Below are 25288 nucleotides of genomic sequence, written 5' to 3'. Positions count from 1 at the left end.
TTTTTAACGTTTTCGATCCATTGAAAAAAAAAAAAGAAAATTTTAAAAAACGCTAAAAAACGTTAAACGCTATTACAAAAACGTTTTAAAAAATGTTGAAAGACTCACTGCAAACCTACTGACGTTTTTATAATGTTATTTTAACATCCAGTGCGCATGGAGCCTTAAGCTGTAAAAACACTCGAACGTAAAAAAAAGCGCTGATAAACGCCGATAAACGCTCAGAAACGCGGCTCGCCAGCGTTTTTTTGACGTTTTTTAAACCATTGAAAAAGACCTTTTTTTAAAAAAAAAACGCTAACGCGAAAAACGCTAACAACTGCTATTGCCAAAACGTTGAAAAACTCGCTGCAAAGTCACTGGCGTTTTTTATAACGTTATTTTAACGTCCAGTGCGCATGAGGCCTAAAAGTGATCCCGTGGCGAATACCGCTCCCGGGATCACTTTCATCTGACCGGCCGGAAAAAACGCTCGGGCTCGGTTTCCACTATTGCATCCCTAAAGTCGCGCGAATTTGCCGCAATTTGTTTTGCTGCGATTTTTTTTTTTTTTTTTTTGCCACGACTTGAAGCAATGCCTGTGTATTCTTGAGGTCTATGGACCTCAGGTCACATCAAAGTGGGACCAAAGTAGTGCAGGGACTGCTTTGAAGTCGCTGCGACTTGAAGTCGCACGGATATGAACGGTACTCTTTGGAAATCATGGGGGGTAGGACTCATCATGCAACTTTTCAGTCCCAGGTCATATAAAAAAGTCGCACTAGTGGAAACCGAGCCTAAAACACAAAATATGATCAAATGCACAAAAAAAACAAAAAACAAAAACAAAAAAAAACAAAAAAAAACAAACACAAAGAACATGAAATTAAATAAATAAATCACCCCAAATACACCCCATAATAATCACACCCTACAAATAAAATAAAATTGCCTAAGTGGGCGGCATTGAGAGATTCCGCTTGAGCGAAGTTTCGCTGCAAAATCGTTTGCCAAAATCGCTCCGCTCATCCCGAATCGTCATCCAGACGTGGATTTTTTTTTTTTTTTTCCTAGAATGGTTTTATAAACAGCCGCATTAGGAAGGTCGTTCTCCGGAGTGTTCATTATCACTATTCCAACATAATTCTCCTTTCATCTGCACAATTTGCTGCGTCGTTAATTCAAACAGCTCTCATCTTTTTCGTCTTTTGATTGATATTAAATGACCCAAAATGTGAGCGACGATCGGCATGTCACTGATTGATACGCTGCAGAAGTTTAATTAACTTTCCGGAACGAGAGGTCAGCGCCGGCTTCTTACCGCGCTTCGCCTGAGAGAGAATTATGGCTGCCCCCCAAAATTCTATTTTTTTTACAAAGGTCTGGGTTCAGAAAGACATTTTTTGACTTTCCTGGTGATGCGATTTCGAGTTTGATTCTCGGTGTTAAAAGATGTATAAAGGGGGGGGGGCGGTGGGCTCAGCCGTCACATCACACCGGCACCTTTGAGGCTCGCTTTATGAAGAATAGAAATAATATTTACTATTTTTTATTTATATTTATTATATTTTACATATCTACATTTTTTTTTGCGGCTGTGGATTAATTTCTATTGGCTGCCCTACTCACAGAAACGCGTAGAAAAAACCCATTCCTGACCCTTAGATTAAAAGCTGCGGCGACGTGCGTTTTTTTTTTTTGCACACGCACAAACGTACCGAATTAATAACCCCCCACCGTGCGTCTGCTAAAGTGCAGCGCGTTTCCCTGCAGGTTGGGAACGCACAACATTTGGCGTGCATTCACCAGCCGCAGAGATGTGAACGTCTCTTAGGGTTCAGATTTTGTGCTGGGGGGGGGAGGATCTGAGGAGGGGAAGTTCGCTTCTGCACGCGAGCTTGGCGGGACGGGGCGCGTTTAAAAAAAAAATAAATAAATTTCCTATTCATTTTATTTTTAATTTTTACACTGTTCTTTAAAAAAAATAATAATAATAATAATAAAAATTGTCACTTTTATTCCTATTACAAGGAATGTAACCACCCCTTGTAATAGGAATAACAGTGACAATTATTTATTTATTTATTTATTTTAAAAGAACAATGTAAAAAAAAAAAGTAAAATAAATAAGAAAAAAAAAAAGTGTCACTTTTATTCCTATTACAAGGAATGTAAACATCCCTTGTAATAGGAATTATAAGTGACAATTATTTTTTTTTTTTTAAAGAACAGTGTAAAAAAAAAAAAAAGTAAAATAAATAAGAAAAAATAAAGTGTCACTTTTATTCCTATTACAAGGAATGTAAACATCCCTTGTAATAGAAAAAAAGCATGACAGGACCTCTTAAATATCTTCACATCTCATATTTACATTAAAATGCAATAAAAAAAATAAAATAAAAAGGCTGAACCCGCGACTTGTTGCGGAGTGAGCCGTTGACACGTTCGTCCCCCCGGTTGGGATGCGCGGGAGATTGTTAGGAAGAGGGGATGTGCGAGGTGACGGCTTATTGGGCCCCTAATTGGCTGCGCACACGGCGAGATATAAATATTTACTGGACTGCGATGTCTTTTTCAGTGCAGCTATTCCTGACTCCGCACCGCCGCGCTATAAATGTCGGCGGTGGAATTTCTGCAGAAATACATTTCACTGTAATCATGATGTGGAGGATGTAGATTTCGTTTCACGGGAAGAACGCTGACGGGGGAATATAAAGGCCCCTCGATGTACAGAGTGCGTCTTCCTGACCCTTGGGGGTTCTTATCTGTGCGCATTGCGAGTAGGGGGGCCGCCCCATTCGTTTCAGAGGCGACAAACCCGGGAAAACGACGTCCTTGACCCTTCCTGTAAAATCGCACAGGTTTGATCGGATGCTTTGGAGACCAGACAGAGATATGGGGGAGGGGGGTTGTTTTAAACGCTTGCTTACTGGGCACTTAAACCCCCCTCCTGCCCAGACCAATATTCAGCTTTCAGCGCTGACGCACTTTGAATGATAATTGCGCGGTCATACAACACTGTACCCAAATGAAATTTTTATCATTTTTTTTCACACGAATAGAGCTTTCTTTTGGTGGTATTTAATCACAGCTGGGTTTTTATTTTTTGCTAAACAAACAAAAAAAGATGGAAAATTTTGAAAACAAAATCATGATTCATAGTTTGTTATAAAATTTAGCAAACAGGTAATTTTTCTAATTCATTGATAGGCGCTGATGAGGCGGCACTGGTGGGCACTGATAAGGTGACACTGATAGGCAGGCACAGATAAGGCAGCACTGATGGGCACAGATAAGGTGGCACTGATGGGCACAGATAAGGTGGCACTGATGGGGACAGATACAGCGGCACTGATGGGCACAGATAAGGCAGCACTGATGAGCACAGATAAGGCGGCACAGATAAGGCGGCACTGATGGGCACAGATAAGGCGGCACTGATGGGCACAGATAAGGCGGCACTGATGGGCACAGATAAGGCGGCACTGATGGGGACAGATAAGGTGGCACTGATTGGCACAGATAAGGTGGCACTGATGGGCACAGATAAGGTGGCACTGATGGGCACAGATAAGGTGGCACTGATGGGCACAGATAAGGTGGCACTGATGGGCACAGATAAGGTGGCACTGATGGGGACAGATACAGCGGCACTGATGGGCACAGATAAGGCGGCACTGATGGGCACAGATAAGGCGGCACTGATGGGCACAGATAAGGCGGCACTGATGGGCACAGATAAGGCGGCACTGATGGGGACAGATAAGGCGGCACTGATGGGGACAGATAAGGCGGCACTGATGGGGACAGATAAGGCGGCACTGATGGGCACAGATAAGGCAGCACTGATGGGCACAGATAAGGCGGCACTGATGGGCACAGATAAGGCGGCACTGATGGGGACAGATAAAGCGGCACTGATGGAGACAAATAAGGCGGCACTGATGGGCACAGATAAGGCGGCACTGATGGGGACAGATAAGGCGGCACTGATGAGGACAGATAAGGCGGCACTGATGGGGACAGATAAGGTGGCACTGATGGGGACAGATAAAGCGGCACTGATGGAGACAGATAAGGGGGCACTGATGGAGACAGATAAGGCGGCACTGATGGGCACAGATAAGGCGGCACTGATGGGCACAGGTAAGGCGGCACTGATGGGCACAGGTAAGGCGGCACTGATGGGCACAGGTAAGGCGGCACTGATGGGGACAGATAAGGCGGCACTGATGGGGACAGATAAGGCGGCACTGATGGGGACAGATAAGGCGGCACTGATGGGGACAGATAAGGCGGCACTGATGGGGACAGATAAGGCGGCACTGATGGGGACAGATAAGATGGTACTGATGGGCACAGATAAGGCAGCATTGATGGCCACTGATAAGATGGCCCTGATGGGTGGCACTGAAGGGCACTGATAGGTGTTACTGATAGGTATTACTAATGGGCACTGGTAGGTGACACTGATGGGCAGCACTGTTGATGAGGCACTGATTGGTGACACTGATGGGTGGTACTGTGGGCACTGATGGGTGACACTGGTGTGTACTGGTAGGCGGCACTGTTGTGCACTGGTAGATGGCACAGGTGGGCACAGATGAGCTGGCGACAGCTCTCCTTGATCGGGACCGATGTCCCTTTGAGAGCCGCCGGTGATCTGCTTTTTTTTTTCTCCTCACGCTGTCAGCGCAAGGAGAAAAAATAGCCGATTACCGGCTCTGTTTACATCACATGATCAGCTGTCATTGGCCGACAGCTGATCACGTGGTAAGGGATTGGCCCCTTACTCCGATCTGTGATCAGCCGAGTCTCATAGACCCACTGATCACAGAGAGCGCCGCGCACGCCCTGCAGGGGAGGACGTCAATAGATGTACTCCCGGTAAAGCAGGTCTGCGCTGTAGCCGTCATTCGCCTATATCGCGGATCTGAAGAAGCTAATAAAGGCAAATAAGCTGTGCACTTTGCAGTTGCTTCAGAGCTTAATAAATGAGGTAAATCTTCACTTTGCAAAGAATACCCAATCACACGCAAGGAAAATAAAAGAAACCATTTTTTTTTTTTTTTGCTTGTACGTGATTGGATGATGGAAGTCAGCAGAGCTTCCGCTCCTTTACTAAGCTCTGGAACAACTACACTTGCAGAGTGCCGCTGCCTTTTGCAAAGTGCCCAGTCTATTTGCCTTTAGTAAATCGAGCCCATTGTGTCCAATAGACCCCAGATCTCTCCATAAAGAGGACCTGTCACCACCCATGCTATCACAATGGATATTGTTCATCCCTTGTGATAGGAATAAAGTTCATTAAAAAAAATCTAAAAATTAAAGGTACAGTGGGGGTGATTTACTAAAACTGCAAAATCTGGTGCAGCTCTGCAAAGAAACGAATCAACTTCCAATTTTTTCATTGAAAAATCTGAAATTAGATGCTGATTAGCCACAATGCGGAGCCGGGCCAGATTTTGCACTCTCCGGTTTAAGTAAATCAACCCCGGTGTAAAAAAAAAAATGGACAAATGGGAATGCGCATGCAGATGTACACGGTGATCGCACCACACAAGTGAGGTATCACCGCTAACATTAGAGCGAGAGCGATAATTCTAGCACTAGACCTCCTCTGTAACTCTAAACTGGTAACCTGTTAAAGCTTTTAAATCGTCACCTATGGAAATACACTATATTGTCAAAAGTATTGGGACGCCTGCCTTTACACGCACATGAACTTTAATGACATCCCAGTCTTAGTCCGTAGGGTTCAATATTGAGTTGGCCCACCCTTTGCAGCTATAACAGCTTAAATTTTCTGGGAAGGCTGTCCACAAGGTTTAGGAGTGTGTCTATGAGAATGTTTGACCATTCTTCCAGAAGAGCATTTGTGAGGTCAGGCACTGATGTTGGAAGAGAAGGCCTGGCTCGCAGTCTCCGCTCTAAGGCTACTTTCACACTGAAGGCAGTTTTCAGGCATTTTAGCGCTAAAAACAACACCTGGAAACTGCCTCTCATGCCTCCCTAGTGTGAAAACCCGAGTACTTTCACACTGGGTCGGTGCGCTTGTGGGACTGGAAAAAAAAGTCCTGCATGCAGCATCTTTGTGTGTGTGTGGGGGGTGGGGGGGGGATGGGAGCGCTGTATACAGCTCTCCTGCCCATTGGATTGAATGGGCAGCGCTTCTGAAGCACCTGAAAAGCGATTCGGAAGCGCTGCAACACGGGCGGTTCAGCTATCAGGCGAAAAGCGCCGATAAAACGATGGTAAAGCGCCACTTAAAACGAGTGGGGCTTTACTGCCAACGCGGCCGCGGCTGCAGTATCCTTAGTTATCCCAAAGTGTTCTATCGGGTTGAGGTCAGGACTCTGTGCAGGCCAGTCAAGTCCCTCCACCCCAAACTCACTCATCCATGTCTTTATGGACCTTGCTTTGTGCTCTGGTCCAAATCATTTGGTGGAGGGGGGGATTATGGTGTTGGGTCGTTTTTTCAGGGGTTGGGCTTGGCCCCTTAGTTCCAGTGAAGGGAACTCTTAAGGCGTCAGTATACCAAAACATGTTGGACAATTTCATGCTCCCAACTTTGTGGGAACAGTTTGGGGATGGCCCCTTCCTGTTCCAACATGACTGCGCACCAGTGCACAAAGCAAGGTCCATAAAGACATGGATGAGCGAGTTTGGGGTGAAGGAACTTGACTGGCCTGACCTGAACCCAATAGAACGCATTCGGGATGAATTAGAGTGGAGACTACGAGCCAGCACTTCATCAGTGCCTGACCATGGCACTTATGGCCATAACAAGGTCCATAAAGATATGGATGAGCAAGCTTGGGGTGGAGGAACTTGACCGGCCTTCACAGAGTTATGACCTCAACCCGATTACGCAGGCCAGTCAAGTTCCTCCACCACAAACTCACTCATCCACGTCTTTATGGACCTTGCTTTGTGCAAAGTTTGATACAAAGTGAAATAATAGAGTACAGGAGTGGAGAGTACAGATCCTTTTCATTCTTCTCCTATTCAGATCTGTGATAATTTCAGTTTATATGAAATAGTTGACTTACCATGAACTTCCCTGACCTCCGATGATGTCATTGATGGGTATCGGTGACCAGAATATACAGCGGTATCACGAGATGCGGAGGCCTTTCTGTATTGTATATGAAGCAGACACTCTTCCTTGACATCTCAAATGATGTGGAATGATCTCGCAGACTTCTCCTCGGATGTTGTTTGGAATGTGCTACATTTAGCCCCGGTTCACATGCCGGCAGATCCATCCTTCTTCCACGTACTGTAACGGGCCAAGCTGTCCAGCATAAGTGACAGTTTACAGGGGATCGGACAAGCAATATAACACGGCCGGGAAAGCTTACAACGATCGGCTTTTATTTGTACGGTTTAACCACTTCAGGCCCGGAAGGTTTGACTGCTCAATGACTGGGCGTTTTTATTGCGATACGGCACTGCGTCGCTTTAACTGACAATTGCGCGGTCGTGCGTCATTGCACCCAAACAAATAGAGCTTTCTTTTGGTGGTATTTGATCGCCTCTGTGGTTTTTATTTTTTGCGCTATAAACAAAAAAAAAATTTTTTCAAAATTTTGAAAAAAACACAATATTTTGTACTTTTTGCTATAATAAATATCCCCATTTTTTTTAAAAAAAGCACATTTTTTTCTCGGTTTAGGCCGATATGTATTCTTCTACATATTTTTGGTAAAAAAAATCACAAAAAGTGTATATTGATTGGTTTGCGCAAAAGTTATAGCGTCTACAATATAGGGGGTAGATTTATGGCCTTTTTTATTTATTTATTTATTTTTTACTAGTATCTGCGATTTTTATCATGACTGCGACATTATGGCGGACACATCAGACACTTTTGACACATTTTTGGGACCTCTACCATTTATACAGCGATCAGTGCTATAAAAATGCATTAATTACTGTAAAAATGTCACTAGCAGGGAAGGGGTTAACACTAGGGGGCGATCAAGGGGTTAAGTGCGTTCCCTGGGAGGGGTTTCTATCTGTAGGGGGAGGGGATTGACTGGAGGAAGTGACGGATCGTGATTCCTAGCTAATAGGAACACACGATCTGTCACTCCTCCCAGAACAGGGATTTGTACACACACTTCCCTGTTCTGCCTCTCGTGCTCACGGTCGCTCATGGCCGGCGATCATCGCGACTGTTGGCCACAAGCATCGGCACCCCCCCCGCAGTGCAACGGGCGCGCGCGCCTGCTATCCCGATCCCTCGAGCCGTCGTACAGCTACAACGGTTCGCGGGATCGTGCCGACCTGCCGCAGTATAATGACGGCGGCTGGTCGACAAGCGGTTAATAATAAAGCTTCATGCACACTAGAAACCTAAAAAAGTTTAGCGCTTTTTGCCGGAGTTTAGCAATGTTTAGCACAGTGTGTAGGCGATGTTTAGTAGCGTTAGCGTTAAGGAGCACGCCCACCGGGGGGTCCTCAACAACCAGTAAATAGCTGGTTGGTCAGGAGTGGGCCAGGAAGCCGGCTGCCGCGTCCTTAACGGATGAGTCGTCAGCTGTCAGCGAGATTCCCCGCTGACAGCTGAATGTAAAAAATAAAAAAAACAGTTGCCAGCAATGAAAAACTGTGAAAAAAAACAGTATGGTGTCCCCCCATCCAATCCATACCAGGTCCTTCGGGTTGGATATGGATTTTAAGGGGGAACCTCCTGCCAAAAAAAAGACTCTTATCCGAGCAAGCAGCCTGGCAGACCAGGAAAAGAGGGGGGGGGGGGGCGGCCCCCCCCCCCCCCCAATGATAAAGACAAGGACCTCTTCCCCACAAAATAAGGATAGATGATGAAAGAAAGAGGGTGCACTGGCCTAGTGCTTCACCCCCCCAAAATGGTAAGGAGTCAATAAGTACTACTCACAAGCATAGGTAGTATAGGCGCTCATTGGGCCACTTAATCTGGTTGCACTCTTCCAGATTCTCCAACAACTAAAGCCTAAAGGGGACCTCACCAGGGTCCCTGCTGGCTGACGTGTTTCGAAGGAATGACCTTCTTCATCAGGGGCTCTGCTCAAGTTATCGGAGAGTCTGGGGGAGTGTAACCATGTTGAGTGGCCCGATGAGCGCTTTTACTACTTGTGCTTGTAAGTAGTACTTATTTATTTTATTGACTAATAACAACATTTTGTGGGATAATGCACTAGGCCAGTGTGCCCTCTTTTTTTCATTTATCCTTGCAGTGTTCTCAGGACAACCCCAGTCCTAAAGGAGCAGCAAGGCTTCAAGAGAATTATCCATCTTTGCAACAGAGCTATATTCCGTATGTGGTTATCTCACTCATGCGCAGGGGATTATTGTTGCAGTTTGTGTTGGTGATTCGCCTCTTCCCCCTAACCCTGGCCTGGCGCATGTGGGGGAGGCGGGAGGTGACTTATTGGAATCTGGAAGCCCCCCTTAGTTCCCTTTATGCTTCTTTCAGATCCCAGCCACCCTCTCCCACCTATGTATATGAGTATGTATGTAAAAGGTCCACACCTGACAAAGGCTGCCTCCGTGTTTGACAGTTCTGCCACCTCCTGCCGCTAAACAAACAAAGGGGCTGGGCTACCCGGTAATGACACTGGGTGGCCACGCCCCTTTTGATGTCACCAACCCAGCATGCCCTCAGTGGCCCCGCCCCTTCATTTATTTAGCGTTAGGAGGCGGCGGAGCTGTCAGGCGACGGTAGCCTTTGTCGGGACCGGAGCTTTTTTTTTTTCTTCCTTCGGGTCGGTGGTGGCAGGGAGCATTGTGATTGACGATTGATCTATACTGGTGGACATTTTTTTTTTTTTGGGGGGGGGGGGTTTAATAAAAGACTTGTCAAAAACTGCCTCCTGTGTTTTTTTTACACTACACTTGTTTTTTTGGCGTGAATGAGTAAGGGGTACAATGTACCCCCTACTCATTCACTGGGGGGGGGCTTGAATCTGGGGGCCCCCTGCCTGCAGATCCACACAGCTACCGGCCAGGGTTTTGGGGAAGAGGCCCTTGTCCCCATCAACATGGAAACAAGGTGCTTTGGGAGGAGGGCAGAGCCCCGCTGCCCCAAAGCACCCCCCATGTTGAGGACATGTAGCCTGGCATAGTTCAGGAGGGGGGGGCTCGCTCTCCCACTCCCCTTTTCCTGGCCTGCCAGACTGCTTTCTCAGATATAAGGGTCTGGTATGGATTCTGGGGGGGACCCCACGCCCTTTTCTTTTTTGGCATGGGGTTCCCCTTAAAAACCATACCCAACCGGAAGGGCCTTGTATGGATCGGGGGCTGTTTTTTCTTTCCACAACTTTTTATTGCCGGCAACTTTTTTTTTTTTTTTTTTTTTACATTCAGCTGTCAGCGGGGAGCCCTGCTGACAGCTGATGACTTATCCTTTCTTCCCAGCCCTCTCCTCCTGGTTTAAAGGGGTTGTAAAGGCTTGTGTTTTTTCACCTTGATGCATCCCATGAATTATGGTGAAAAAACACCTTGCAGTCACCGGCCCCCTAGCCCACCCCCCCCCCCGTTTTACCTGAGCCCCGAATTTCCGTTGGCGCATCCCCGTCGTCCCTCTCTCCACGGGTTCCCGGCTCTTGATTGGATAGATTGATAGCAGCGCAGCCATTGGCTCCCTCTGCTGTCAATCAAATCCAAAGACGCGGGAGGTGGGGCCGAGTCCTGCATTCGGCGTCCATGGACGCCGAATGCTGGATGCGGGAGCGCGCCCGCTAGGTAACCCCCTCGGGAGAGCACCTCTCCTAGGGGGTTCTCTAATGTGGGGAGGAGCCGCGAGAGCCGCCGGGGGACCCCAGAAATGGATGTTCGGGGTCACCGGCGTTTAGCAGAGTTTAAGAGCTGTCATTGTTTTTTCTCTCATAATAATAATGATAATAATATAAATAAATATATATAATAATAAAAAATAAACATCACATAAAACATCAGTTGGTGAAAACACTGGTCACATCATTGTAGAAAGTAATTTGCAGCGATTGATACTTTGTCTCTTCTCACCCACGATGAGGATTTCTAATTAGCGGAGCAGATTACGGAGGGGAATTGGACGACGAACGTTGTTCTTTGCGCACCTGGGTCACTTATTTCCCAATTGTCCGCTGACAGTAATCAGTGGTGATGAAGTGGCATCTGTAGCTCCTTCAAGTCAATCTCCAAATAAGTGGATTATAAGATGACGACTGATGGGCACTTCTCCGTCTGATGGGCATTCAACGCCAGAGCAAAGTACACCGTTCCCTTCCGGCTAATGGATGGCGGAGGAAGAACTGAAGTGTGGAGAGCTTTATATGGTTTAAAAAAAAAAAAATTGTTCTTGTCCCATAATTTGTTTCCATCGCGATTCGCTCTCAGGTTCCTCCCGCTAATATCAAAGCGTGGTGCGACAATGGTTTTGAAAGGTGTCTGGCGATATCTCAGCGGCGGTGACACCTTTTCTTAACAGTTTGGCACTTTAATTGCCGTTTCCTTATCTCTGGGCTCGCAGGGAGATAGAATTGCTCTCGCTTGAGGCCGGATGAATTCAGAAGGTGTTCGGGGTGTCTGAGAGCAGACTGCGGAATAAGTCCTGACATTTCTAGCAAAACAACAAACCCACCTCGTTTCACCTTTATTTTATTAAAGCTCCAACTCCGCTTTCGTGAAAAAAAAATACACTGTTTTATCAAAAGTATTGGGACGCCTGCCTTTACACGCACCTGAACTTTAATGGCGTCTTAGTCTGTAGGGTTCAATATGGAGTTGGCCCTCCCTTTGCAGCTATAACAGCTTCAACTCTTCTGGGAAGGCTGTCCACAAGGTTTAGGAGTGTCTATGGGAATGTTTGACCATCCTTCCAGAAGCGCATTTGTGAGGTCAGGCACTGATGTTGGGCGAGAAGGCCCGGCTCGCAGTCTCCACTCTAATTCATCCCAAAAGTGTTCTACCGTGCAAGTTTAGGAGATATTTCCAGTACCTACAGGTAATCCTTTTTATAGGCTTACCTGTATCGAAAAGTAGTGTGTAAGGGTTTACAACCACTTTAAGGAGATTTTTTCTCACTTCCTGTCCCGGTGACACCCATAGAAGAGATTTGGGGGGTGGGGGGTTACACTAAACACATGGAGCGTGTTCACCAGTCTATAATGAAGCATCACCATGCTGCTAACGTCCTCCATGTGCTCCTGTTTTTTTATCATGTTCTAAAGACCCCCAGCTCCCAGTGCCTGAAACATGTTGGATTGGATTGACAGCACCTCAACTAAGCTCAGTTTGACATGCGGGGGAATATAGGAAAATAACACACCCAGTAAAATTGTTTTTCGATTCAGATACAGAGACAAAAGGAGATACAACGCTTCCTCATCGCCTGTCAGATGCTCTCTGAAGAACAATCCCAACGTGGATCGCCCCTTCAGAGACCATAGTAAGTGTGAATGAGCCCTTTGTTTTCATCGGAAGCCGGTGACAACGCAGGCGAGCAACCTGGGAGGGAGGGACCAGGCGTTGTCGTCCGAAAAACAGGAAGTGACTGAATAAGCACCTCTATTGCAGGATCACCGGGGATTATTTTATGGAAGCTGCAGATTTAAAATGATTGAAAGTTACCATTGAAATGACACATTCGTGCTAAAGATTATGATATGTTATACTTTAAACCCTGACTACTCATGAGATTATTTACAGATCGAATTTACATGCACATCCCATATACACAAAAATAAATAACAAATCTCTAATTGGTAACATTGTGTTTCTCCTTCTTACACAGGAAGCTTCATTGTACCAGGAATTACATCCACATGCACCTGTTCATGTCTTTTATCATGAGAGCCATCGCTGTGTTCATCAAGGACATCGTCCTTTTTGAAAGCGGAGAATCAGATCACTGCCACGTGGGATCGGTGAGTTCCAGTTTGTTTTCAAGATCACCATCTGTTCCCATTGTCCTTCCAAGAAAAAAAAATGGATATTGTCTTATTTTGTATTTTTGCAAAACTTATTAATTAATGTACAAAAATTATTATTTTTTTTTTTTTTATTCAACCACTTTAATTTTTAATTTCTGCAAATTATTTGAAACGCCCCAACTATTATATATTTTCTGAAAGCGGAGGCCCTGGTGAATTAAAACGTTGACTATTGCATATTTATTATGTCGCTGCCAGGACTGGCACTGTGCTTCCCAGCGTGGAAGGTTGTAGTTTCGGTGTCCACCAGCGGGTGTCTTCCAGCAGCCAGCAGATCCCAGTAATCAGTTTTCGTCTGGCTGCTGGTAAGGTATTTAGATCCTCCCCTACTAGTGCCTCTGGCTCTAGTGTTTTGCTGCTGCCAGATTCCATTTGCCATTGATCCTGATCTTGCTCCTGCCCTGTACCCTGTTGCCTTGTACGTGCTTTCCCTTGTTGATGACCCCAGTTTTGGTTCCCCATCTGCTCTTTGCACCTTCAGTTTTCACCTGATGCTGGCTGCTGGTAAGGTATTTAGAGCCTCCCCTACTAGTGCCTCTGGCTCTAGTATTTTGCTGCTGCCAGATTCCATTTGCCATTGATCCTGATCTTGCTCCTGCCCTGTACCCTGTTGCTTTGTACGTTCTTTCCCTTGTTGGTGACCCCAGTTTTGGTACCCCCTTTTTCATCTGCTTTTTGTACCTCCAGTTTTAACCTGACGCTGGTTGCTGGTAAAGTATTTAGATCCTCACCTACTAGTGCCTCTGGCTCTAGTGTTTTGCTGCTTCCAGATTCCATTTGCCATTGATCCGAATCTTGCTCCTGCCCTGTACCCTGTTGCTTTGTACGTTCTTTCCCTTGTTGATGACCCTAGTTTTGGTTCCCCCTTTCCCATCTGCTTTTTGCACCTCCAGTTTTAACCTGATGCTGGCTGCTGGTAAGGTATTTAGATCCTCCCCTACTAGTGCCTCTGGCTCTAGTGTTTTGTTGCTGCCAGATTCCATTTGCCATTGATACTAATCTTGTTCCTGCCCTGTACCCTGTTGCTTTGTACATTCTTTCCCACCCCAGTTTTGGTTCCCCCTTCCCATCTGCTACTTGCACCCCCCAGTTTTCCCCTGCTTTTCTGTGCTCCCCGTTTTGTATATATTGTATATAGTTTGTTGTCAGTTAGGCTTTCTGTTTGTTGGGTTGATCAGTTAGGTATTCTGTCACTGGGTTTTTGATTAACTTATATTTTATGTTTGCTGTGTGCTGGTGTTTAGATAATATTTTTTGCACTGTAAATAAATCTTACTTAACCACTTCAGCGCCGGAAGATTTAATCCCCTTCATGACCAGGTCGTTTTTTTTGCGATAAGGCACTGCGTTACTTTAACTGACAATTGCGCGGTTGTGCGACGCTGTACCCAAATAAAATTGATGACGGTTTTTTTTCACAAATAGAGCTTTCTTTTGGTGGTATTTGATCACCTCTGTGGTGTATATTGTTTGTGCTGTAAATAAAAATGTAATATAAAAATTCAATGTTCCGTCCTGTGTCTTTTACCGACGATCGGTGGGTGCTGGCAGACATCCAGTGCCCGGCACCCACTGATCGGCTTCTGCTGTGAGTAATCATATAGTAATATATATATATATATATATATATATATATATATATATGTGATTCTGCACAGAATGGCCACCCTGTAGCAGTAGATCTCCTATGGGGCGGTCGGTAAGTGGTTAGTTAGGCTTTCTGTTTGTTGGGTTGATTAGTCGGGTATTCTGTCACTGGGATTTTGGTGCACTTATAATTTATGTTTGCTGTGTGCTGGTGTCTGGATGAATTTTGTTGCATTGTAAATAAAGCTCACTTGAAGCAGAATAGACAGTCTGGTCCACAGTCTGTAACCACGCAGATCTGGCCATCCCTGCTGTTGAATCCTGACAGTCGCATGATATTTGCGTTTGTTTATCAAACTCATATTTTCAGGAAAAAATACACTAACATTCATTTTATTGTCAATAAACACTATATTATTTTTTGTAAAATATAAAAGATGGGATATCGTTGAGTAACTTGATACCAAACATGTCAAGCGTTAAAATTGTGCGTGCCTGTGAAATCGCAAAAAAAAGGTGATACTTTCAAAGCCTTTACAGGTTATTAGCTTTGGGTTAAAGGTGAATGATGGCTCTAGAATTATTGCTCTGACATTTGCAGTGATACCTCACATACGTGGTGCAACACATGTGTGTACGGGGGTAACGTGGTTATTTAAAAAAAAAAAAAATTTGTTTTGTTTTATTATAATTTATTTTTTAACACACTCCTTTTTTCTTCATTTACCACTTCAGCCCCGGAAGGTTTTACCACCTTAATGATTAGGCCATTTTTTGCGATACGCACTGCGTTATTTTACCTGACAATTGCGCGGCCGTGCAACGCTGTACCCAAACAATTTCCTAGTGTTGTTACTGGAAATCTCTGGAAGTCCTGGCAGGGGTTTTTTTTTTTGCTTACCATTGGAAATCCTGGCAGGGATTCTGTGAGTGCCATTGGAAGTCCTGGCAGAACTTCTGTGAGTACCATTGGAAGTCTGGCAGGATTTTTGCAAGTACAATTGGAAGTCCTGGCAGGGATTATGTGAGTACCATTGGAAGTCCTGGCAAAGATTCTGTGAGTACCATTGGAAGTCCTGGCATGGATACTGTGAGTACCATTGGAAGTCCTGGCAGGGATTCTGTGAGTTCCATTGGAAGTCCTGGCAGGGATTCTGTGAGTACCATTGGAAGTCCTGGCAGGGATTCTGTAAGTACAATTGGAAGTCCTGGCAGGGATTTTAGGAGTACCATTGGAAGTTCAGGCAGGGATTTTGGGAGTACCATTGGAATTCCAGGCAGAAATTTTGAAGTACCATTGGAAGTCCTGACAGAGATTCCGGGAGTACCATTGGGAGGCCTGGCAGTAATTTTGGGAGCACCATTGGAAGTCCTGGCAGGAATTCTGGGACTACCATTGGAAGTCCTAGTAGGGTTTCTCAGTTTCTGAGAGTACCATTGGAATTCCAGGCAGAAAATTTGAAGTACCATTGGAAGTCCTGACAGAGATTCTGGAAGTACCATTGGAAGGCCTGGCAGTAATTTTGAGAGTACCATTGGAAGTCCTGGCAGGAATTCTGGGAGTACCATTGGAAGTCCTGACAGAGATTCTGGAAGTACCATTGGAAGGCCTGGCAGTAATTTTGAGAGTACCATTGGAAGTCCTGGCAGGAATTCTGGGAGTACCATTGGAAGTCCTGGCACGGTTTCTGAGAGTACCACAGCAACCTTTCTATTCTATATAGTTTTATTTTTGTGATTCTCGGAGTAAGGGAACATAGAAACTCATACACTTCAAAAAAAAAGGGAAGGTAAGAGAGCCCTTATTGTGCAGTAAACCTAACTAATATAAAAAAAAAAAATCAAGAAGAGTAAGACTTCATTTAAACAGGTGTTGACACCTGTTTTGTGTGCAGGCCACATTTTTTATTATTGTGCCTGCACCCGGAGGAGCAGGTGCACATATCCAAACAATGGTCAACTTCCGTCTGAATGAAGCCATATAGTTACATCTGGCGAGACTGTGAATAACCATAACATAAATGGTATACCCAACGTTTGTTGAGTTTCCTATGACCATGCTGATATTTCCCAAGTGGACCTAGGACTGGGGTACCCTGAGAGTGACCATTCCAGCAACTGCATGGAGGCATACACTATATTACCAAAAGTATTGAAACGCCTGCCTTTACACACACACATGAACTTTAATGGCATCCCAGTCTTAGTCCGTAGGGTTCAATAGTTGGTCCACCCTTTTACAGCTATAACAACTTCAACTCTTCTGGGAAGGGCTGTCCACAAGGTTTAGGAGTGTGTCTATAGGAATGTTTGTTTGACAATTCTTCCAGAATAGCATTTGTGAGGTCAGGCACTAAAGTTGGACGAGAAGGCCTGGCTCGCAGTCTTCGCTCTAATTCATCCCAAAGGTGTTCTATCGGGTTGAGGTCAGAACAGTGGGGTGGAGGACAGTCAAGTTCCTCCACCCCAAACTCGCTCCTCCATGTCTTTATGGACCTTGCTTTGTGCACTGGTGCGCAGTCATCTTGGAACAGGAAGGGGCCATCCCCAAACAGTTTCCACAAAGTTGGGAGCATGAAATTGTCCAAAATGTCTTGGTATGCTGACGTCTTAAGAGTTCCCTTCACTGGAACTAAGCCCAACACCTGAAAAACAACCCCACACCATAATCCCCCACCACCACCAAATGATTTGGACCAGTGCACAAGGCAAGGTCCATAAAGACATGGATGAGCGAGTTTGGGGTGGAGGAACTTGACTGGCCTGCAGAGTCCTGCTCCTCAACACCGATAGAACACCTTTGGGATGAATTAGAGCGGAGACTGTGAGCCAGGCCTTCTTGTCCAACGTCAGTGCCTGACCTCACAAATGCTCTTCTGGAAGAATGGTCAAACATTCCCATAGACACACTCCTAAACCTTGTGGACAGCCTTCCCAGAAGAGTTAAAGCTCTTATAGCTGCGGGGGGGGCAACTCAACATTGCAGCCTATGGACTAATGCCGCATACACATGAGCGGAATTTCCGTCGGAAAAATCTTGAATGGTTTTTCCGACAGAATTCCGCTCAAGCTTGGCTTGCATACACACGGTCACACAAAAGTTCGCTGAACTTTCGACCATCAAGAACGCGGTGACGTATAACACTACGATGAGCCGAGAAAATGAAGTTCATTGTTTCCGAGCATGCAGAGGAATTTTACGCGTCGGAATTGGCACAGACAATTGGAATTTCCGATCGGAACTTTTTCCGACCGAAAAATTGAGAACATGCTCTTAATCTTTTGCTGGCTGGAATTCCTCCAGCAAAAGTCAGATGGAGCATACACACGGTCACATTTTCCGACCAAAAGCTCTCATCAGAGTTTTGCTGGCAGCATTTCCGATCGTGCGTACGGGGCATAAGACTGGGATGTCGTTAAAATTCATGTATGTGTAAAGGCAGGCGTCACAATACTTTTGGCAACATAGTGTATTTGTTGAGGAAACTCATCAAAGGTTGGGTATACCATTTCTTTTATGGTTCTATGGTCCCAATCAGGGGCGTTGCTAGGTCTACAAAAGATTTGGGGCTAGAGCCCATAGCAGTGTAGTAAAGAAAGTCATACGCTTGGGCGGGCATATACATGTATATACAGTAATATACATGTGTGTGTGTATATATCCCCCCCCACTGACATCAGGGTTCCCAGAGAGTCCCCCACCTACATCAGGGTCCCCAGAGAGCCTCCCCTCGGGGACCACTGCTGAGACTCTGGGCCCCAGATTCGGGGCTATAGCCCCAAAAGCCACCCCCTAGCGACGCCACTGGTCCCAATACTTTTGGTAATATAGAGTATGTCTCCATGCAGTCTCAGGGTAGTCCAGTCCTCGGTCCACTTTGGAAAAATCAGCATGGTCAGAGGAAACCGGTAAGGATAAAAAAAGAGGCAAAAAGTTTCCACTGTAGCGTTGACGCCCATCAATCTAACTTCTGCTACAATAGAAACCTTTGGCCTTTATTTCGATCTATACCTAGCTTTCCGTTTCTGCTACTGAAATCACGTCCCAGTGTACCATGAGTAATGTGTTGGCACGGCAGCTGCCAGATCGTCTACACGGCAGATGGCATTTTCCCAGGAGGAATTGTTCATGGATTCGAAGAGCGGGATATTGGAATTCTCTGAGCCGACCTGTAATGGAACGCATTTCTCCAGATAAATGAATCGCCGTTTAAAACCTGTCCAGCATTTCTCACTTTCCTTCGTTGGGTAGACTTCTCTTCTCCTCTCACCTCCCCGGGAGGGAGTCGGCAACGATGAGTTTTCACAAATGAACGAATTTTATTGTGGAACCGGAAAGAGCAGCTGGAGGCGTATGATCTATATTTGATGTCGCACATTTTTGATACGTTATATTTTTCTCTCCTACGCAAGGCTTATTTTTTGTTTTTTGTTTTTTTTTTTTTCCTTTTACAATGAGAAGCTGTAAATCAAAATAAAAACGGGGAAAAAAAAGATTGATGAGTTCCATCACTGCGTCTAACTAAAGCCGAGCTCCGGCCTTCCCCTTCAGTTCAGTACCGTTGGTAAACGCTCCTCTCCTGTACTGAAAGTGCTTACTCTGATGTCAGTGCACACTGTAAAGCCGCGTACACGCGAACGGAATGTCCGACAGAAAAAGTCCGACGGAAGCTTTTCATCGTCTATTCCGATCGTGTGTAGGCCTCATCGGACTTTTTTTTTTTTTTTAAATTCTGACGGACCTAGAAATAGAACATGCTCTAAATATTTCTGCCGGAACCAATTCCTAGCGGGAAAACCTCTCGTCTGTATGCTGTTCCGACGGACCAAAAACGACGCATGCTCTGAAGCAAGTACGAGACGGAAGCTATTGGCTACTGGCTATTGAACTTCCTTTTTCTAGTCCCGTCGCACGTGTTGTACGTCACCGCGTTCTGGGCGGTCGGACTTTGGGTTGACCGCGTGTAGGCAAGACCGCTTGAATGGAATTCCGTCGGAGCTCCGTCGGAGAAACCTTCGGAGTTTTTTCCGATGGCTAAACCAGTCGTGTGTACGCGGCATAAGCTTCTCACAGTGTGCACTGGAAGTCACAGCAAGCTCAAGCTCACCTCATTTCCTTGCTGGAGAACGTTGCTGGCCGACTCCTATCACCTATTGGATTTCCATGGAGGCTCAGCATCACGTGTTGGCTTCACCTAGGGCGGTCTGCATGCAAATACAGCCTGCTTGGTGCCGGTTCACACCGGGGCAACCCGACTTACAGCGCGACTTTGCAAGGCGATTTGGAGGCGACTTCATCGTGACTTTGCGCAGCTTGCAACGCGACTTGACGTTGCCTCCGGGACCAGGACAGGCGACTTTTTGGCTGTGGCCAATCACAGGATAATCAGCTCTGTGGGGGGGAGGGGGTTCCCTGGGTAAACGTGGGGAGTACCTGGGTAAATTATTTTCTTTTTCCTGTATGGTCGCTTCAATATAGATGGAGATCCGACTTGGAGGCGACTTCCATTGAAATCTGTGGGTACATGTCGCCTAGAAGTAGTAGAGGAACCTCTTCCGAAGTCGGGGCGACTTCAGTAGTGTACATTAAGACGGCTCTCATTTACTTCTATGGCATTTCTTATGTCCAACAACTTGGGGTGACTTGAGGACTGACAAGTCGGATCCCAAGTCGTTGTAGTAGTGCCCGGTTCAAACGACAGCGACTTGGGATCCGACTTGTCAGACCTCAAGTCGCCCCAAGTCGCTGGACATAAGAAATTCCATTATAGTTAATGAGAGCCGTCTTAATGTACACTACTGAAGTCGCTCCGACTTCAGAAAAGGTTCCTGTACTACTTCAAAGCGACTTCTCGGCGACTTGTACCCATAGATTTCAATGGTAGTCCACTCCAAGTCGGATCCTCATCTATAGTGAAGCGACTTTACAGGAAAAAGAAAAGAATTTACCCAGGAAGAGAACAGGAACAAGAATTACATCACAAGAGCTGATTAGCTCTGATTGGCCACAGGCAAAGTCGCCTGTCCTGGAGGCGACTTGAAGTCACGTTGTAAGCCGCTCAAAGTTGCGCTGAAGTCGCCTCCAAATCGCCTTGCAAAGTCGCGCTGTAAGTTGGGTTGCCCCCGTGTGAACCGGCACTTAGGAGCACCCACTCCCAGTGGAGGATGGGGGTTTTTTTTTTGGGGGGGAGGGCAACAAACAACCACCCCCAACCCCCTCCCCCGGCACCTCAAACACTCCCCCTCTCCTCGCTGTGTGACGGTCCACCGGCACTTACCCCATCTGGGCAGCAGCGGGGATCAGGCATCGCCGGGCACATCGGGCTGTGCCGGGCATCAGGCTGCGGCGGGCATCGGCTCCCTGTGTCTTCGCCTCCTTGCCTCCGCCGTGTGTCTCGTCCCCTCCTCCTAGGCATCCAATAGGATCGCCTGTCCTTTCAGCCAATCGGGTGACGGGTATCAGACCAGCTTCCCAATTGGCCGGGAGGAGGATCAGTGTATATTCATTTGCTGTTGCAACACACCTGGGTGGTCTCCAGACACATCCTCTGCGTCCAGAGCCCACCCTATTTTGAAGCCTATTAGAGCCTCTGGCTCTAATCAGGTGCTTCAAAAAACAGCACCCTAAGGCCTGACTTAGAAGCCAAACCGATACTTGGCTTTTTAGTTTGTATAGGGCTAGGGTGAGGGTAGAAGGGCTAACCTCTGTCAGGCTTTGTTGGTGTTTGTGTGCCCCTAGTGAACATTTACCTTCACCGGGACAGGATGTAATGCAATATCTCTCTGATAACCGTAATCAATGTAGTTGAGATCTCGGTAAATAAGAGCACATAAAAAATACAATAAAAAATATTATAACTATATTAATAATAATATATTAGTCTCAGATTTATTATGTCAAAAATAATTGTGTATATAAAATATAAAACTGAATCCCCCCAAAAGATGCTAAAGAAAAGTGTGTTATCTTACTATCCTTGGACCATCTCTATGGTCCCTATATTCTATGGGAATGTTTGACCATTCTTCCAGAAGGAGCATTTGTGAGGTCAGGCACTGATGTTGGACGAGAAGGCCTGGCTCGCAGTCTCCGCTCGAATTCATCCCCAAGGTGTTCTATCGGTTGAGGTCAGGACTCTGTGCAGGCCAGTCAAGTTCCTCCACCCCAAACTCGCTCATCCATGTCTTTATGGACCTTGCTTTGTGCACTGGTGCGCAGTCATGTTGGAACAGGAAGGGGCCATCCCCAAACTGTTCCCACAAAGTTGGGAGCATAAAATTGTCCAAAATGTCTGTCTTGGTATGCTGATGCTTCTCTCACTGGAACTAAGGGGCCAAGCCCAACCCCTGAAAAGCAACCCCCACACCATAATCCCCCCTCCACCAAATGATTTGGACATGTGCACAAAGCAAGGTCCATAAAGACATGGATGAGCGAGGAGGAACTTGACTGGCCTGCACTGAGTCCTGACCTCAACCCGATAGAACAGCTTTGGAATGAATTAGAGCGGAGACTGCGAGCCAGGCCTTCTCGTCCAACATCAGTGCCTGACCTCACAAATGCTCTTCTGGAAGAATGGTCAAACGTTCCCATAGACACACTCCTAAACCTTGTGGACGGCCTTCCCAGAAGAGTTGAAGCTGTTATAGCTGCAAAGGGTGGGCCAACTCAATATTGAACCCTACGGACTAAGACTGGGATGTCATTAAAGGTCATGTGCGTGTAAAGGCAGGTGTCCCAATACTTTTGGTAATATTGTGTATATGTGTGTATATATATATATATCTATATATATATACACACACACACCGAACAACTATAACATTCTGACCATTGACAGGTTAAGTGAACGACATTGATTACCTCATTACTATGGCACCTGAAAGTGTAAGCAGAAAAAATGGGCAAGTGTATAGATTTGAGTGACTTTGACAAGGATCAAATTGTAATGGCGAGACAATTGGGTAAGAGCAATTCCAACACTGCAGCTTATATAGGATGTTTCCAGTCTGCAGTGGTCAGGACTGACCAAAAGTGGTTGAAGGAAGGAAAAGCAGCAAACTGGTGACAGGGCCATGGGCAGCCAAGGCTCAATGATGGACACAGGGAGCGAAGGCTGGCCTGTGTAGTCCAATAGAACAGCTACTGGAGAAAGTGAATACTGGTTCTGATAGAAAGGTGTTCCGAACACACAGAGCATCGCAGGTTGCTGTGTATGGGGCTGTGTAGCTGCAGACTGGTCAGGGTGCCCATGCGTCCACAGCCAAAAGTGACCTACACTGTGCACGTGAGCATCAAAACTGGACCACGGAGCAATGGAAGAAGGTGGATTGGTCTAAAATTCAAGAGGGGCTTGAGGAGCAAAACAACCAGGTCGAGGTGTGGATGTAGCCTTCAAATTCTCTAGATCAGCCTTTCTCAACCTTTTAACACAGATGAACCCTTCAAAATAACTTAACAGTCTCAGGGAACCCCTACCAAAAATGTCTATATCTCCAACTCATAATACTTTAGTGTAATGGTCAATGGGGAGAATGCGCCTTACACTTGTGGTCACTGGGAAGAATTGCCCCCTTACAGATAGCTAGAAAGGGCAATGGTATCAGTAGGAACTTATCTGAGAGGCAGAAATTGCTCATTGCTCGAGGAACCCCCTAGGGATCCATGGAACCCTGGTTGAGGAACCCTGCTCTAGATCTCAAGTCTATTGCGTATCTGTGGGATGTGCAGGAAAACGAGTCCGATCCAAGGAGGCCCCACCTAACAACTTACAGGCTACTGACTACTTGGTGCCAGATACCACAGCATACCCTCAGAGGTCTACTGAAGTCCATGTCTCGATGAGTCGGGGCTGTTTTGGAGACTAAAGGGTGATCTACTCAATATTAGGTGGGTGGTCGTGTTATGGCTGATTGGTCTTAGAGCTGGTGGCGGACCAATGCTGCAGCCATATAGATGAGTTTGTAGGTTTATTTATTTTTTTTTATTTCTGCACTTCTTCTTTAATTTGTATGTCTCAGTTAGATCTTCACTGATGTGGTAGTTCACATTCAATGTATACACCATCAGTATACTGGCTGAAATACAACTGAATTCTGAGGGTTTTCCTAAATAGTTAAAATACAGGAAATTTTCCAGGCTGTGTCTTTAGGTGACGACTTTGCCGCTTGAGTGTTCTGTAAGGCATTGAACCCGAGACTGTCTGTCTGTATCCATGGCTGCACAGGATGAGTATGGCACTTGAATGTTCCAAAAAGCACAAGTTCAAAAGTGATGTTCAACATCAACCCGGGGACTCTGCACTTAAAAATCAGTATTTTCTAGTGTAGTCCTACTGCAGACAAAAGGTCCTCCTGAGTCCTCCTAATAATGAATCATGATCTCCGTCTGCAAAAGTGGCGTATTGTAAAGCAGCGCAGAGTGCAGTACCCAACACCTTCCAGTAAAAGACTACCCCGTATGCCGCATAAAAGAAGGAGAGCCTGCATTAATCAGAAATGGCCGAATCAAATGCAATCCCCACTGTATGCAATTGGATAAAAAACAGCAGGCAAGATCCAATGTATAGTATATCTTTTTTATTGGCGGTTTCTGCGCCCCTATCATCTTTGCACTGCCTGGGTTTCTGGATGACAGCAACAGAGCTTATGATCAGTGCTTTTTATTCTACTACATGTGAGGTGCATTATTTGTTTTTTTATTAATAAATTGATCTTACATACTGCACTTAGAAGCGCCCTCTTGTGTTTCTTTGCATTGCCACAGACATTCCTCCTATCTGTCGAGGAGCTGCATTAAAGAGGAACTGCAGTGTGCTCACCTAATTTGTAATAAAAACATTGTTTGCCATTTTGAAGCTTCCCTCCAACCACTTTGCATATTATTTTATATATAGAATGGAACCTTGGATTATGAGCATAATCCGTTCCAGGAGAATGCTTGTAATCCAAAGCACTGGCATATCAAAGGCGGGTTTCCCCATAGAAGTCAATGGAAACGAAGATAATTCGTTCTGCATTGACTTCTATTACATGCAATACCGCATGTGGCCAGAGGTGGGGGGGGCGCTGGAGAGCCTCGGAAATACTCGGGGGACAGCTCGGGCTGAACTCTGAAAGCCTCGGAAAGGCTCAGGAACAGAGTATTTTCGAGTATTTCCGAACGGCTCTGAACTGTTCCGAGTGTCCCTGGCGCCCCCACACCTCTGGCCAAATGCAAACCCAAAGCACCTTGTCCCCATGCTGATGGGGACAAGGGCCTCATCCCCACAACCCTTGCTGGTAGTTGTGGGGGTCAGCGGGCTGGGGGCTTATCGGAATTTATCAGCCATTTTTAGGTCTCTCCAGAGATGCTCAATTGGGTTTAAGTCAGGGCTCTGGCTGGGCCATTCAAGAACAGTCAGAGTTGTTGTGAAGCCACTCCTTTATTATTTTAGCTGTGTGCTTAGGGTCATTGTCTTGTTAGAAAGGTAAACCTTTGGCCCAGTCTGAGGTCCTGAGCACTCTGGAGAAGGTTTTCATCCAGGATATCCCCGTACTTGGCCGCATTCATCTTTCCCTCGATTGCAACCAGTCGTCCTGTCCCTGCAGCTGAAAAACACCCCCACAGCATGATGCTGCCACCACTATGCTTCACTGTTGGGACTGTATTGGACAGGTGATCAGCAGTGCCTGGTTTTCTCCACACATACCGCTTAGAATTAAGGCCAAAAAGTTCTATCTTGGTTTCATCAGACCAGAGAATCTTATTTCTCACCATCTTG

At 46.0% G+C, this 25288-nt stretch overlaps 1 protein-coding gene across 2 annotated transcripts in view; it reads left to right on the top strand.

The window, feature by feature from the left end:
* VIPR1 (vasoactive intestinal peptide receptor 1) overlaps nt 1-25288 on the top strand; it is a 409687-nt gene that overhangs the window by 291890 nt on the left and 92509 nt on the right. For both annotated transcript variants that reach the window (XM_073629489.1, XM_073629491.1), the window contains one exon: nt 12740-12872. In XM_073629489.1, the coding sequence (XP_073485590.1) occupies nt 12740-12872 (133 nt within the window). The remainder of the gene's footprint in view (nt 1-12739; nt 12873-25288) is intronic.

This window comes from Aquarana catesbeiana, linkage group LG05 (genome assembly GCF_042186555.1).
Source record: "Aquarana catesbeiana isolate 2022-GZ linkage group LG05, ASM4218655v1, whole genome shotgun sequence".
NCBI classification, from domain to species: Eukaryota; Metazoa; Chordata; class Amphibia; order Anura; family Ranidae; genus Aquarana; species Aquarana catesbeiana.
Note: the sequence above shows the minus strand (reverse complement) of the source record. Positions and strands in the feature narration are given on the sequence as shown.